This window comes from Lissotriton vulgaris, chromosome 3_1 (genome assembly GCF_964263255.1).
Source record: "Lissotriton vulgaris chromosome 3_1, aLisVul1.2, whole genome shotgun sequence".
Lineage (NCBI taxonomy): Eukaryota > Metazoa > Chordata > Amphibia > Caudata > Salamandridae > Lissotriton > Lissotriton vulgaris.
This window is the reverse complement of record NC_141689.1, coordinates 1,251,133,603-1,251,148,527: the sequence shown is the minus strand read 5'-3', so window position 1 is coordinate 1,251,148,527 and position 14,925 is coordinate 1,251,133,603. Positions and strand designations below refer to the sequence as shown.

Here is a 14,925-nt window from a genome sequence, read left to right as displayed (position 1 = left end):
TTTAATACTACATATTTGCTCCTCTAGTTTCTATGTCGAACACATGCAGGAAAGCACATAGCAGTAGATAATCTCCCCTGCAGGTGGGAGTAAAACATGGCAGTCATTGAGGCACTGAAGTAAGATGAAGTATGTAAGGTGGTGGACAAAGCCAAATTATTTAAATGTTACATGAATTACAAGTATAATAACATAAGTTGCAGATGTGCTACATGTTGCAATTGTCCTCTTTCAGTTCTACATCCAAGTGGCCGGATTCATGAAGAAAATAAGTGTGGAAATACATTCAGAGCTTTACGCTCCTCCATGGACTTAGTGTCACAAATCGCTCCATCTGTACGCTTGCATGGAGCATCAGTTGTAACTTTCCAGACGTACTCCGGTGCGCGTGTAGTGGAAACTGGCGTTTAGAGCAGAGATACACTGTAAAATACTTGTGCCTATGTGCAAGGACATACTTTTTTTCATTGTTTTTCCCCATGGTGAAACGAATTTTCACCATGAGAATCCCCTGCCCCTGTAAAGTTTGGGGGTTCCCTTTCCACTCGAGGAACGCATGTACTCTGGCCGTTACCGTGAGTAAAACTCTGACTCATTTCCAGGGTGGGAAAAGGCTGGAGCGAAGTTTGTGAATGCCCTCTGACGGTGTTATGCCACAATGTTGTAGTCAAAAAATTGTCCTGCATTGACTACCGCTCTTTCATCAAGGTTGTTTACTGTTAAGGAGGTGTAGAGTTGGAATAGTAAATCTGAGCTGATCTGCATATACCTTCCTTGATGGCACAGTGGCACCTGATATAAGAGATGTCATATTTTTGTAGGACGATATTTCAATCAAGGAATAGTGACATAGACACCTCACAGATGTTGGGTTTGTGGGTGTTCACAAACACACACATCAAACTTCATCCTGTATGGCCCACTCTCCACCCTTTATGAGGGATTTAATCTCTGTATAGTGAGGTTATAGATTGACGGCAGAGCCATCATAAATCCTACCATGTATAATTGAAGTATGTTACGAACGCAGATGATTTTGCAAAGTAGGCTGTAATTATTTGTGGTGGGCTTGGGTAGTGCAGAGTGGAAACCATGACTGGGAATGGAGGTTAATATGGGGTATGTGAGGATGACGATAGTGGATTGAGAGGTATTGGCTGACGATGTGTTTATGAAGCTGGAGAAAATGGAAATTAATGCTTTTGGAAGTCTTGTAATAGGAGTTGAAGTATTCATGAAGTGGATGGACTCTGAGCGGCGCTAACTGCAATATGAGAGCTGCCGTTCTTGAGGTTGGGGTGAGCAGTGCTTCCAGCTATAGCTGAGGACTGCATCTCAAACAAAATAGCTTCAGAGGTCAACGTAGCATGGTCCTGCTGTGATGGCAGCTGAACGCGATGACAGCCCAACTGTTGTTGGTATGCTTTACTATGAGTTTTTGCAATTGTGTTGTATGGTACCAGAAAATCACGTATCAACAACCGGATAGTGAAAGGAAAGTGTGCTCTCTCCATCTCCCAAATTCATCAAAACAATCCCAACAAGAGAGCCTGCTGCCTATATGCTGTAAAACCGCTTGATCGGATGAAAAGGGGACTCCAATTTAGTTTTTGGAAGAGTCCTCACCCACTAACATCAGTTAGTGGCATGTTTCATCAGTGGGTTCCCACGCAAGATGCCTAGTGCATCTGGGTGGCATTAACACCTGATTTACGGCGGACCAGGTTATTGATGTTTAGAGATCTTAATAGTTAAAATGACCTTAATGTTTCCATATACCAAAGAGGAATTTTTTAATACTGGGAACCTTAGGCAAGGTTAAAAACAAGAGTTGATGTGAGCGAGAGAATGACCCCATCTATGATCTACATGTTTCAGCCAAAGTCTCTGCTGCCCGTACAGGTCATATGGCTTTCTTCAGGACCGATTGATCCCTACTATCATGTGCCTGTTCCCTATTGGTGTGCACATGCACACTACTACTCTTGAAGTTGCGCTATATTCTTAACTCACAATTTTCGTTTATGCTTCAGTAAAGGAAAGCCTCCTGTGAAAGTATATTAGATAAGCTTGTCCTTCGTTTCATAGGTACTTGGAGGTAGGCGGACACTGTAGTCACACATTCGTCAAGGTGTCTTGCCTATATTTCACCTAGTTGACATCCTCTAATACAATTATTATGTAGGCAAGACACCTTGATGAATGTGTGGCTACAGGGTCTGCCTACCTCGAGTGACAAAGACCCAGAGTGGTCAAAACGCATTGGTGGAGCATTTGTGAGGCTTCAAGAAATCTTTGAAATTAAGTTCACTGAGTTGGACTATTGCTTTTGGGGCATGCATAGGATATATTTTGATATGTTCTATCTATATCCTCAATGGCGGAAATGAGGTCCAATATAACAGAATGCTTGCAGTAGTTAGCGGTGAATCAGGTTGATTCAAGCATTTGCCAACTTTTATGTTTTGGTGTGCATGTAAAGTGCAAATCAGCAGCGAGTGTGATGTGCAGCACAACCCAGTGAATACTTGGTGCAGTATTGCATAGCATACACTGCACTGTGTAGTACAATAGAAGACACATTGTGAGGTGTGCTGCTCATTGATGCACTTCACAAACACACACACAGGAACTCACATGCAAGCAGGCAACAACGCAAATGTATACACACAAGTACACATGCACACAAAAGCACACAAATCCACACTCTGTTTATCGTTCAGTACAACAAGGTTGATGTCAAAGCCACAGTTGGATTAAGTGGAATTCAAGACTCCCAATAAATGAAGTACACAAGCCTTCCAGGATTAAAGCATGTTTGAGTGGCCTGGCTGTTTCCTCCAGCAATGCCCTCTACCCTCATGTCTGTGAGGAAAATGCTGCGATATGGACCCCATACTTTACCTCCTTACATCATAGCTATGGTCTTATTTCGGTTGCAGTATTTGTCCAAGTTCCTGGGATGGAGGACGGATGGTAGCCATGCAGGCAGGAGTCCTAAAAGCTGCGGTTGGTAAACTTAAAATCGCCTGCTCTAGAGCCAGGTTGGAATTTGACTGGAAATTCTCCCACTTTCTGAAGAAACATTCTAATTTTAGAGTAGCATCCACTTGCTGAATTTCCTTAAGCTTACAATCGCCACAGTGAAGGTGGGCATTCAGCTGGGGGATTATCCTGTGGGTTCAGCCCCCAACCCTCTAAACTAGAGGATTTTGCACTAAAACCACCTGATTCCAATTGCTGCATCAAACCCTGTTTTTACAGGAGTTTCAGTTCCAACATTTGCGGTTAATAATTAATGTACCCTCCAATTTCAGGAGGTGATTTTCAGAAGTTCAGACTTGCCAAAATGTACCAGGTGAAAACGTAGTAAATCGCTACATGTGGCTTTGAGTGCAGAAAGCACCTATTCTGCATGTAATTACTCATTTTTCAAATGAAGCTTTGAATTGATGGTAGTTCCCACACCAGATGAATGTCGCATCCCTACCTAGCCCACATATAACCAGAGCCTACACTGGGCTCTTAGTCTTCTTTGTTACAACAAATTTATCCCATTTTAATTGTATTCATTTACCCATTTCACAAGTGGGAATCAGGGAAAATGTTCTGCAAGGTAATGGAAAATATTTGCACTCATTAAAATGGATTTCACTCTTAAATGTCAAAAATAGGGAGTAAAATTCGAGCAGATTAAAAACTTGAGGACCATTTTGTAAAAAAATACCAAATACTAAATCTTCTTTGAAATCAGCTAAACCAAAACACATCTTCTGTATTGCAAATTTGAAATGTTGAGAGAAATTCGGAACCATGTTATTTCCGTTTTCAAAGAATCGGTGACATTTTTTCTTTAAAAAAATCTGTGCACTGGGCGTGGGAGAACTAAGTAAATAATCTTGGTGTTCAATATTCTAAATAATCATTACTGGATACAAGTGGCTAGTGGTTCTTTTAGAGTATTATTATATTACGACAAGACTGCTCATGAAATGATGGGAAGAGAGATGTGATGTTATCTGAGGTTTGTGTATAAAGACATCCGGCTTGATTGAACTACCACGACGTGTTTTAGCCACAACAAGTCTGAAGGCATCCTGTTTCTGCTCATCAGGATGTTTTGAAAAGGCTTCTTCAGATCACCTTCCCCGGAGCTAGCATCCAGTGAGGCAGCTGAATGTATTGTTGTGGGTGCTTCTACATTATAATTATCAGGAAATGTGTACAATCAACATTCTAACTACTGTATGACTATCTTTCAAGTGTTTATTGAAATTCCCACGGTGTCCAACCCTGACATAGAAGTACATTGACCAGAAGGTCTGGGAAATTGTTTTTTGTGTAAGGTGTTATGGTGGAGGTCACTAAATTAATTGGCAAGGGAAGTAGATATTGGGCTGTATTACGCATTTTCATTGTTTGTGCCTGGCGCGCCTTTTTAAAGTTGAATGCGCTCCCCCAGGGCAGCCGGCAACTGGGGGCAGCGCATTCATGTGAAAACATGGAGCGGCTGCTTGCCGCCACTCCATGTTTTCACAATGCAGGCGGCAACCCGCCTACACTTTTGGACGGGATTAGAGATCGCCTTGCAGGCGGGTGCCATCAGTGACTGCCCTGCCTGCCAGGGGATATCTAGGGGGTCCATAGGACCCGTTTCCCCCCTCCAGAGGGTTGTTCTCAGATAGCACACTCAGTGCGCCACCTAAAAGGTGGTGCACCTTGAGTGCGCCCCCTCTGAGCTTCTTTGCCTCTGTGCCCGCGTCTGTAGTATGGTGTGGGCGCAGAGGCAAAGAAATTCCCTTGATTTTATAGGGCACACCTCTATGCAAATGAGGCAACACCTACGGAAGGTAGCTCTGGCGTTTTAATTGCACCAGCGCCATTGGTATTATGGTATGGGACGTACAAGTGTATGCACCCTCTTCAATAATTCCAAAGTGGCCTGGGGTGCGCAAAGCAGGAGCAAACGCCCATTGCACACCCGGTGCACTTACTGTAATATGGCCCATGGTGTTAAGAACAGTGCATTATATCTATATACCTATCTAAACAATATAGTGGTAGGTTTTATAGTCAATGCAATACCTTTATAGGTTGATTGTCGACCCTTTATAGTTACACCCAGATGATGTATTCAACTATATACATACTATAACATGTGTATTTGTAAAGTGCACATTCACCCATGGGCATCTTGGCGCTGAATAGCAGATGTTTATTGTTACCCAACTTTATGGTATACATTTTATCGACCTCAGAAGTATGAAAGGCTGAGCGGGCCTGCTGGGATTTCAACCTGTGGCCATGAGGTTAAACACCGGTCCCTACACGTGACGCATTAATCTATACCATGGATTGAGGTTTTAATTAATGGCAGATGAGTGGAGTTGGGGGACTGAAGTCAAAGAGAACAGCAAAGATTGTTCACTGATGTAAAATGTAAGGTAGCTACTGAGAACACAAAAGAAAAGCAGGGAGATAGCACCCATGTGACTGTGACAAGAACCTGAGAGACGTGCGCCAAGAGAAGGAAGACAGGTCCCAAGAGGCATTCAGCACATGGGCACTGGTGTCAGGAGAAACAGCGGCATAATAATACCAACGTGGCAATTAAAAACAATGTTTTAATGTTGTTGTAAAGATCATGGTGAGCTATGGGGTGCGATTGTTGAAGTGCCAATGTGACAATGACTGTTGAGGACACCAACTCTTATCTGTTGCTAACAATTAGATTAAAAACAGCACATAAGTCTTATAGAAACTATTACAGTAGGATGACAATCAGTCATCCCACCAGCATGGCTACAGCCAGGGCCGCCGCAACAATGTCATTTTGCAGCGCCAATGTTTTCCACATTTTTTGTAACTTTTGATTTGATTTAGAAACTTTTCAGACGGGATTCCATTAGAAAAGTTTCTAAATCAAATCAAAAGTTACAAAAAAACTGTCACAGATGTTGTTGCGCAGTGGCAGATCCTTTACAAAGGTTAATAGTCACCTTTGAGTTACTGGCTGCTGCATTCCGGTGTTATACTGGGGTTAATGTGGTAAACCTTTTGACAGAAAGTAATAATGTATATTAACAGGATAAATTAAGGAATTCATACTACCACAAAATGTGCTGCATAACTTGCCTTTTCACACTGCGTAGTCTAGCCCTCCTTTGCCGCAGAATTCCATTGGCCCTGGCTTTGCTCTGGCACTGTACATGCCATCTGTAGCTCACCATATCCTATGTTTTTAATAGAGGACAAGGACTCACTTGTTATAAAAGATAACTTACCCTAGCTGAAAAAATATATATATAATACCAGGCCCTTATAAAGGCATTAGCCCTCTGTGATCATGGAACCTCTCTGTAACTTGTAGTATCCATATACATCAGACATTAAGTAGACAGCACTAGAGACTAATGACAGTTACTGTGCACACAATGGCACACACTTCACAGACAGCAGTCACAGGAGACTAGACAGAAACTTCACACTGATAGAGGAAATATAATTTTAACAAAGAAGTTATAGGCACTGAATAGCATTTCCTTTTTTTAAAGCAAACTAATTGTGTGTTATTTCTGCTTTTTATGTAAGAAATGTGGAACTCCAGCATAAGCCCATTTTTCAAATATGAAAATTTTATAATTTATTTTGCCCATTTCTCGTTGTTTAAATGGAGCAAAAAAGCAATATAGTATTAAACTTGCTCTGCCCATATGTTCAGTGCTGCATCACTGATAAACAAAGATTTACTCTGTATTTGCACCAGCCAATTATTGTGTAAGGTCAGTACCCCGAAGAAATGGACGTCAGTGCCAGCAGCGGCACAAATGATCCCACGCACTATAAAATATGCAACAAAACTAGGAGGTAGCACAAAGTTTAATTTCGTTGTCTGGGGTGGTGAGGCGCTGGCACCAATAAGCACCAGTTTTATATATTTTTCCTATCTAATGACGTGGAAACTAAAACATTTTATTTTATAGGTAATATGAGAGAGCAGACCATCGGTATGCAACACAGTTGCTAAAACAGAGTATGCATTTGTAATGCCAATTCTGAATTTGATAGCTAAACTAGTTGTGTAATATAACTGCATTTTTGTTCCAGGCGCTCGAATTGGACACAGTGAAGGAATGGATACTATTATGTAATAACAACTCGCGGTTAGAACTCAGCTGACAGAATAGTATAAATTACGTACACCCCATGAAGGAGAGCAGAATAAAGGGGTACAGGACACTAAATACATGCACGGTTGCTTCTCACTTTGTAGACACTGGGGCTCGGATGCGCATAATCCGCGGATGCCAGATTTCTGTTAGCCTCGCATGTGACACAAAGCTCGTCTTTGAACTGTGTATTAAGAAGCTGCAGTAAGCCGCGCGTCTTTCTGTGGGACAGTGTCTGTCTGCTGCATCTGTGCGTCTGGCGCTCAGGGGGCTGCTTGTTGCTGGCTGCTAGGGCAGAAGAAGACTGCGAAGCCCTAGTTCAAGAAAGCCCGTCTATTTTTAATATAAATATAAGGGGAAATGTAGCAGTGCCCCTGTTTGGGATTATATGTCTACCTGCCAGCTCTCAGCACAGATGCCCCTTCAAGGTTAGGGCACAGGCCGCTCCGTGGGGCGGCTCAGACGCGGCCCTGCCCTAGCAGCCGAGCAGCCCTGACACGGCCTGCGCGCGGACATGAGCTCCGGCCTGCAGGCGGCCCTGCCCCGGTGCAGGCTGGCGGCGAGCGGCTCCCTCCGCGAGAGGTCTGAGCACTCTTTCTTTCTCTTTTACTACTACAGGATGGAGGACGAGGCGGTGCTGGACCGGGGGGCCTCCTTCCTGAAGCACGTGTGCGACGAAGAAGAGGTGGAAGGTGAGCGCGGGGGAGCTCGGCTCCTGGGGGGCTTATGTGCGTTTGTCTGTCATGCTGTTGATGTCATAACATTCGGTGGGGTTTCTCCAATGAGCTGAGGGCGTCTGCTTCTACGGATACCATCTTGTACCATATTTAGAAACACTTCTGTCAAAATGTCGTCAACCCAACATTTTGTAGAGTGGGACCATGTGGCCTTTTCTAAGGGTGCAGGGCGCGTTCGCTGGATCCGCTGTACCTACAAGGTAGCACGGGTACTGGGGACTGTTCGGTTCTCTGACGCCTCACGAAGGCAAGCTTGGCATTAAATGTTTCATTTGACTCTCGTACAAAGCAAACCCACAAAAGATCAAAGGAGCTGCTCTACCTCACAGGGTGTGGCGAGCCATCTGCTCCACTTAACTGTGTTCAGAAGAGCCCCCACCACTCCAAGGGTCCCATGAAATGTATTGGCCGCCCCTGTGGTTCATAATGCTACTGCTTGGAAGCAGCAACGGCTTTGTGATTTCTGTTTTACTGCAAGCTGAAGAGTGGGTTAGCTACATCATGGTAAAGTTTTGGAATATGGAATTGTAAGCTGGATGTATAGAGGATTAGTATTATTCCGGATAAAACAGCAGTCCTTCTTTTCAATGCAACAGTGTTAGGGTAGCATCGTGTATATAACACCATAAATCATGAACACTCAGGTCAATGGTCGTATCAACGCTCAATATCCTTGGTCATTTTTATAGCCTAAATATAAAATCTTTTTTGTGTGTGTTTTGTTCTAACCGCCAAGCTTTAATGGCAGAATGTTAGTCGTGGAAAGAAAGGCTGTCAGCCTTTAGTTCATGACCCTTTCCTGCTTGCCACTGTGCTGAACTGGCAGCTTAACAGCCAGACATGTATACAAGATGTAGATATGTATGCAAGGTGTAGACATATATGAAAGGTGTAGACATGTATGAAAGGTGTAGACCTGTATGCACTGTATAGACATGTATGCAAGGTGTTTCCAGTACTCTGAGCCTCAATGAATGAGTCTTTCTATATGTGGGCTAATTGCAGAGGTATCTTTTTGCAATTGTGGTGAAATTAACATTTAATGGTGGGTGGGCTGAAACCACATGATATAGTTGTGAATTAATAATATTCCGGTTAGGTTTGGTGCCGTGTTTGAGAGATTCCCTCTTATGGGGGTTGTTGAAACATTGCAACCTAAAACATTACAACCATTTGCAACAGTGCAGCTGCTAGAATTCCTGCAATCTGGGTATGTGGGTTTATGATCAGTATGTAGTCTGTGCTTTATTAGGTTACTCACAGATGCAACTTCGTGCATATATCATCGCTAACAGTTGTAGAACTTTGTACCTTGTACAGCTTACTTGTAGAAATCTATTTTAAAAACATCAGCTATGGAAAACTGTCATAACACAGGCCCCTGCAGCCCCCTGACGTACACAGCTCTTCAGGCCCCCCCCTAAAACATCAGCCCCCCCTTAGAGCCAAAGGCCATTCAATATCTGTCAGCTATGATACAAACAAGGGCCTCTCTTCATATTCTGCAGGGTGCCCCATTATTTTGCGGTACACCGCTGATGGAAAAGACAATATTTGTGCCATGACGACCCCTCGTGATATAGACTCAGAGCCAAATCAGGGTTAATATGTAACAACTAAGAAAACCACTACATTGAGGAGCCTCTACTTCTGGTGAACTACTTTCAATTATTACTACTGAGTTTACCACTACAGCAGTTGCCATCCCATTGAAACTGGTGCAGCGCTTACGGTACCAAACACAGCCTGAACCCTAGACCTGACACTATAACCTAAAGCTTAATTTTACACTAAAAAGAAATCTAACCAGAAATTCAACTATTAGTCCATCCATCCATCATCCTATCCTTACCACTAACCCCAAATCTAATAAGTACTAGCCCTAAGCCAACCACAGACCCTAAAACTTTACTCAAATCTAATAACGAAGACCATAACCCTAACAGCCCCCAAACCTTCCCTTTCCACAACCATAATTCTAAGCCTACCCCTACTTCTATTCCAACCCAATCCTAAACCTAATACTATTTCTTACCCTACGTATCGGGCTCGGTTCTAGAGGGTGGGTCGGCCCACCCAAAGAATATCTGTCCCATCCAAAATCATTCAGGACTGAAAAACAAGTATTTTTCCCCTTAATGTTTCATAGGGTCGTGCTGCCTCGTGGGCTCTCCCTTATCATTTATTTTAGTGATTAACTCCACTGACATAGGATACTTTCTGGCCTGGGGAGAGGTGTGCAGTCAGAAGACTTTATTAGCTGCTATGGTGCACAAATGACCAGCATAGATTTCCTGAAAACTGAATTATGATTCTGGACTTATTGAATCGTATTTTTAAACTTCAGTGCTTTTTAAAGTAAAAAAAAAGATGCCAATGCTATTTTTTTAAACATGAAAAGCTGTAAAGTGGCTCTGTATGGCAGCAGAAACATTTCTGCTGCTGCACATGACCAGGAGCATGCTGCAGTCTTAAAGTTCTGCATCTTAAAGATTTGACAAGCACAGCATCTCTCACCGTCCCCAAAGCTGGAAGCACTTAAAAGAAAGCAAAGCATGTAGCTCTGTGGGTGCTGAATATTGTGTTAAAAATGTCAAACACGGGCAGATGCCAATGCTTAAAATATAAAATCGTTTAAATACTTTGTCGTTTTTTTTTGGCCAGTACTCACCGCCTTCATGGCCCATCCAAAGAAAATATTCTAGAGCCGGCTAACTATATTCTGAACCAAAATCTCAAAATATAACTTACCCTAAATCCAACCTAGCCTTCGAATTTTCTGCATTCGATGCAGTGGCTTTCTCAGTAGTGGTATTTTCGATGTCGTGCCTCTGATAAGGCGACACCGTGATATAATGGATGAAAGATAGTAGGAGTGAATGTAACAAATATATGATAACACTTGTAGATCTTCACTGGAACAATAACTTTTACAGACGTAAAATAATTGGCCGACACTTCTTAAAGAGCTGTGTGTCTGCTTTGTGGATGCGATTCCCTCAAGCATTACTTAAGGTTACAAGTGACATCCCACTTCTCCTCTTTCAAACCTTCACTTATACCCCTCCTCCCCTTGCTGTTTGAATCAGTCGAGGAAGGGCCCAATAAGGTCCCAAAATCATACACCTATTTCTTTCACATCAATGTATAAATCATTGAAATGGACTTTAGAGGACATCTACTGCTCCATGATTTTATGATCTCGTTGGTCCTTGGAATGTTTGGTATAGAAGCAACCCTCGTTGTAATGGGAATGTTTTCGATTGGTTCGTTTTGGTGGCATACCAGGAGGAGTTTATTATGAGCTGCACAGGTACCTGCTCCTATCACATGTTCCTGAATGACTACATTTTACCGCTAATAGTAATCTTCTGGAATTATCCAGTGAATTTACAACTTTATATTTAAAAAAAAAAATCTGGGAGGCATCCCATAAGTATTTTTTCAATAAAACACTGACACCTCCACGCTGCCCTGTGATGATGCTATCAAGCTTCCACCCATCATCAGTGTGAGGTGTAAGAAATCCCACCTTTGGGTGCATTACCTTGTGCCCCATCTGATTCAGACAACAAGATTGGAGATGAGCCAACACACTAGTAAGATCTTGGTGGTACTAGTGCACTGGATTATAAGTGTCATATATACGACTAGGAGAGACCAAATGCGGTAGCAGAAATAGAGATGGGTACCCATAATGGAGGTTGTGATCGTTGAGCCATGAGAATAGAAGAACACTATCCACAACATCTTCTAAGCTACCAAAAAGGTACAAAGGCTGGACTCTGGGCTGCACACTGAAAAGGGAAGGTACCCAATAAATACACTATTTAAGGTTTGGGACAAAGGGGGAAAACAAACCAATCAAACCTGATGCTGGGTCCCATTGGATCTGAATTGCGTCACAAAGGGCTTCATAGAGCACACAAGGCTGCCCACATGAAAGATGCTGCTAAATAAAAAAATATACACATTATATCAGGATCATTTACTTATTTCTTTATTTTCATGCTCATTTTTTAAACTTTCTTTAAAAAATTTCAATGTTTAATTGAATCATACACTATGCATGATGAAAACACAATTAATTGTAATACACGAAACAGTGAACACTTTTTTCCAGTGTACAATGTTGATACATTAAATGATTTTCATCAATTTTTGTTAAAAGAAACGTGATATATTCTAACAACAGCCTTTAGAATAAAAGATGAAGAAAGACAAATATTTTTTACAGAAAAAACTTTTCAACAAACATACATCACTAACATGCTGATTTCATACCCCCCAAGCACACATACCCGCTCTCTCTCCTTTCACGCAAAAACATCCATTCTCTCACTTATACCATTCATAACCATCCCAAACACTTGTCACACACACTGGCAATGACAACGTAAAAGTGACTTCCATTTCAGTCGTTGTTGTGTTTTGGGTTGAGATCCTGCACAAACCAGTCTACATACGCCTCGGTGCATTTTATACTTTATATCCACCTTCTTCAGGACCACATATGGGTACAACTCAATAGTGGTGGATCAAAAAGGAGGGTATCATATGAGTCCACCAAGCTGGACTTTCCTTCTGGGTAAGTAAGAAACATCCCATAGCCCTGGGAATTTCCAGGACATGCAAATTTGCTGTTCTCTAGCGATGACTTCATTTTTATAACAAATTAATGTATCCAGTATGATCATGTGTTCCTAGAGGGAGACATAATTCTGATTGTATGATAGTCCAACGTGCCCTGCGTCACACTGTTACAAATTCCTCATATGACGGTATTGTGGCTTGCGTCCAAACGTATTTAGCGGGCGAATGAGTGGAAGCTCTGCCTGGGCTGCGCATTCTGCATATGAGCGCCCAGCGGTGCACTGCTGACCCCAGTAGATTTCAATTCTCAGGCTTCACAGTACATATAGTCAGAAATGAGATAATCTCGTTAAATCCTCTGCTCCCTATAGGATTGGTTATATGTGTGCTCCGCTGCAAACCTTAGCATTCCAAGTGTGCATCAAATCCCTGGTGAACTGACCTTTAGCATCTTAGGCAAGGAAAGAAAGACATATTGCATATCAGCAGTAGAGGAGGCTGGAATATCAGTTTTAGAAAAAGAAGTTAACAGTAATTGTAACCTACTGGGATTTCCCAGCTAAACAAAGTAATCTGAAGTCTACTAACACAGTCATACTTGTACTATGGGAAATGCTGATTTGGCCCTTGGGAACTGTGGCAGGAAGACAGCAGATGCAAAACCAAGCGTGAAGTAAGGACAAACATTCGTACAAAAAACACCTCACCTGAGACATTGATTAACTATTTTCAATTTGGACTCCACGCACAGTAGAAGCAAGTGAACTGCACCTAGCCGTTATGATTTTATATGGGTGCCCCTCTATACCACTACAATATCTTCCACACTCTGGTGTTTCCTGTGAGCAAGTTGCCCTTGAAAGAGATTAAATATTAGTGGAAGTTTCGGATACTTCACTCTTTAACACAGAAGCAAAAAAATATCAACCATGTCTCCCCCTCCTAATTGACCTATGTGCAAGAATATATTTTGAAGTTCTTTGCACGAAAGAGTCTTCGCTTGATGTGGAGTGGATCACATTTCCTTCTGAATAGACATAGCATCAGATTGATAAAGATTTTTCTCTGACTTACTTTTTTAGTACTGTTAGCTTACTAATTTGAGGAATAAGTCAGAAATAAACCAGAAGTACTTCACAGCAACATCTTGGTAAATCAGACCCCAAAAAGTATAAGCAAACATATTTTTGTGCTGCACCAAAACTATTTCATGCTATTCCAGACTGTGTTCAGCCCAGTTAATCCCTCCTAAAGACACAGGAAGTGACAGTATCCTTGATGAGAGGACGGCTGGACCTTGATTGCCTGGGTTCATCGTGTCATGGCTCCATGTCTTTCCCCAGTTACATGCACAGCACTCTAATGCGACACAGTAAATATAAGCTAAAGCACGCTGACGAATTGGATATGACTAACAAAGTTATAACAATACATCTTACAAACTAATTTTCCTATTTATCGAAGTACCCTAATAATCTCATGCCAAAATTCCCATAGTAAACTAGTCTTAAACTCATTGTGCTTGGAATATGTTTACAGTGGATCCCACATTACAAGAAGACGTAAGGAAGGGATAGTGATGGTATGGAATGAGAGACAGAGCATATGTGAGTAAGTGAAGTTGATGTGAACATGGTAAGGGATGAAAAAGAGAGAGGGAAAGGAAATATTGCCTGGGAGTAGGGTCAATAAGGGGATGGGTGAGAAGGGAATAAGAAGATACTAAAAGAAAATTAGGATAAGGGCCGATGAATGATGAGCAAAAAAGAGTGAGACTATAAGGTAGGGAAGGAGAGAGGAAGAAAGATAATTTTGTGACTGTGTGTGCATGTGTGACAGAAAAAGAATGTATTTTGCTTGCTTGCAAAATAACCAGAGCCAGGAATGGAGGAAAAGAACACGAGGCAGGCCAGGAGATAACATAAATGATGGACACCCAAGAGCACAATCAAAAATTGAAAAATACTTTTGTAAGCAAGAGCAGAAGACAAAAGTGAGAGTATAAAAGGGTGCTTGTTATGGGAAACAAAAGCTAGAAGAGAGAAACATGATAGTGGGAAGAAAGGAAAAGAAAACTGGGGATAATGAGGACGGCTTGATGGAGTGAATAGAATAAGACAAGGAAAATCGATTCAATGACGGAATGGGGAGAAAATGACACGGATAATTAAAAGATAAACAATCAAGCTATCAATCAGGATTTTACTAAAGTGTGGCCTATCACCCAATAGTGTATCCAGGTGCTTGCAGGTCCTGGGTGCGTATTCGAACATCTAAGTCTTGCGGGCCAGTTGGAATTTCGGAAGTGAGCTGATGGTCCGGAGTTGTGTGAGGAGTCTGTTTGAGGTCTTTGCTTTGATGTGGAAGAAAGAGCGTCCTCCACTTTTGTTTTGGTAGATGGAAGTTCAGGTGGTGGATAATGTAGG

General features: G+C 42.1%; 1 protein-coding gene across 5 annotated transcripts in view; it reads left to right on the top strand.

The window, feature by feature from the left end:
• Nucleotides 1-14,925, top strand: part of SLC4A4 (solute carrier family 4 member 4) — a 710,971-nt gene that overhangs the window by 189,447 nt on the left and 506,599 nt on the right. For all 5 annotated transcript variants that reach the window (XM_086961758.1, XM_086961762.1, XM_086961760.1 and 2 more), the window contains one exon: nucleotides 7,788-7,861. In XM_086961758.1, coding sequence (XP_086817884.1) covers nucleotides 7,789-7,861 — 73 coding nt within the window. In that variant the 5' untranslated portion in view covers nucleotide 7,788. The remainder of the gene's footprint in view (nucleotides 1-7,787; nucleotides 7,862-14,925) is intronic.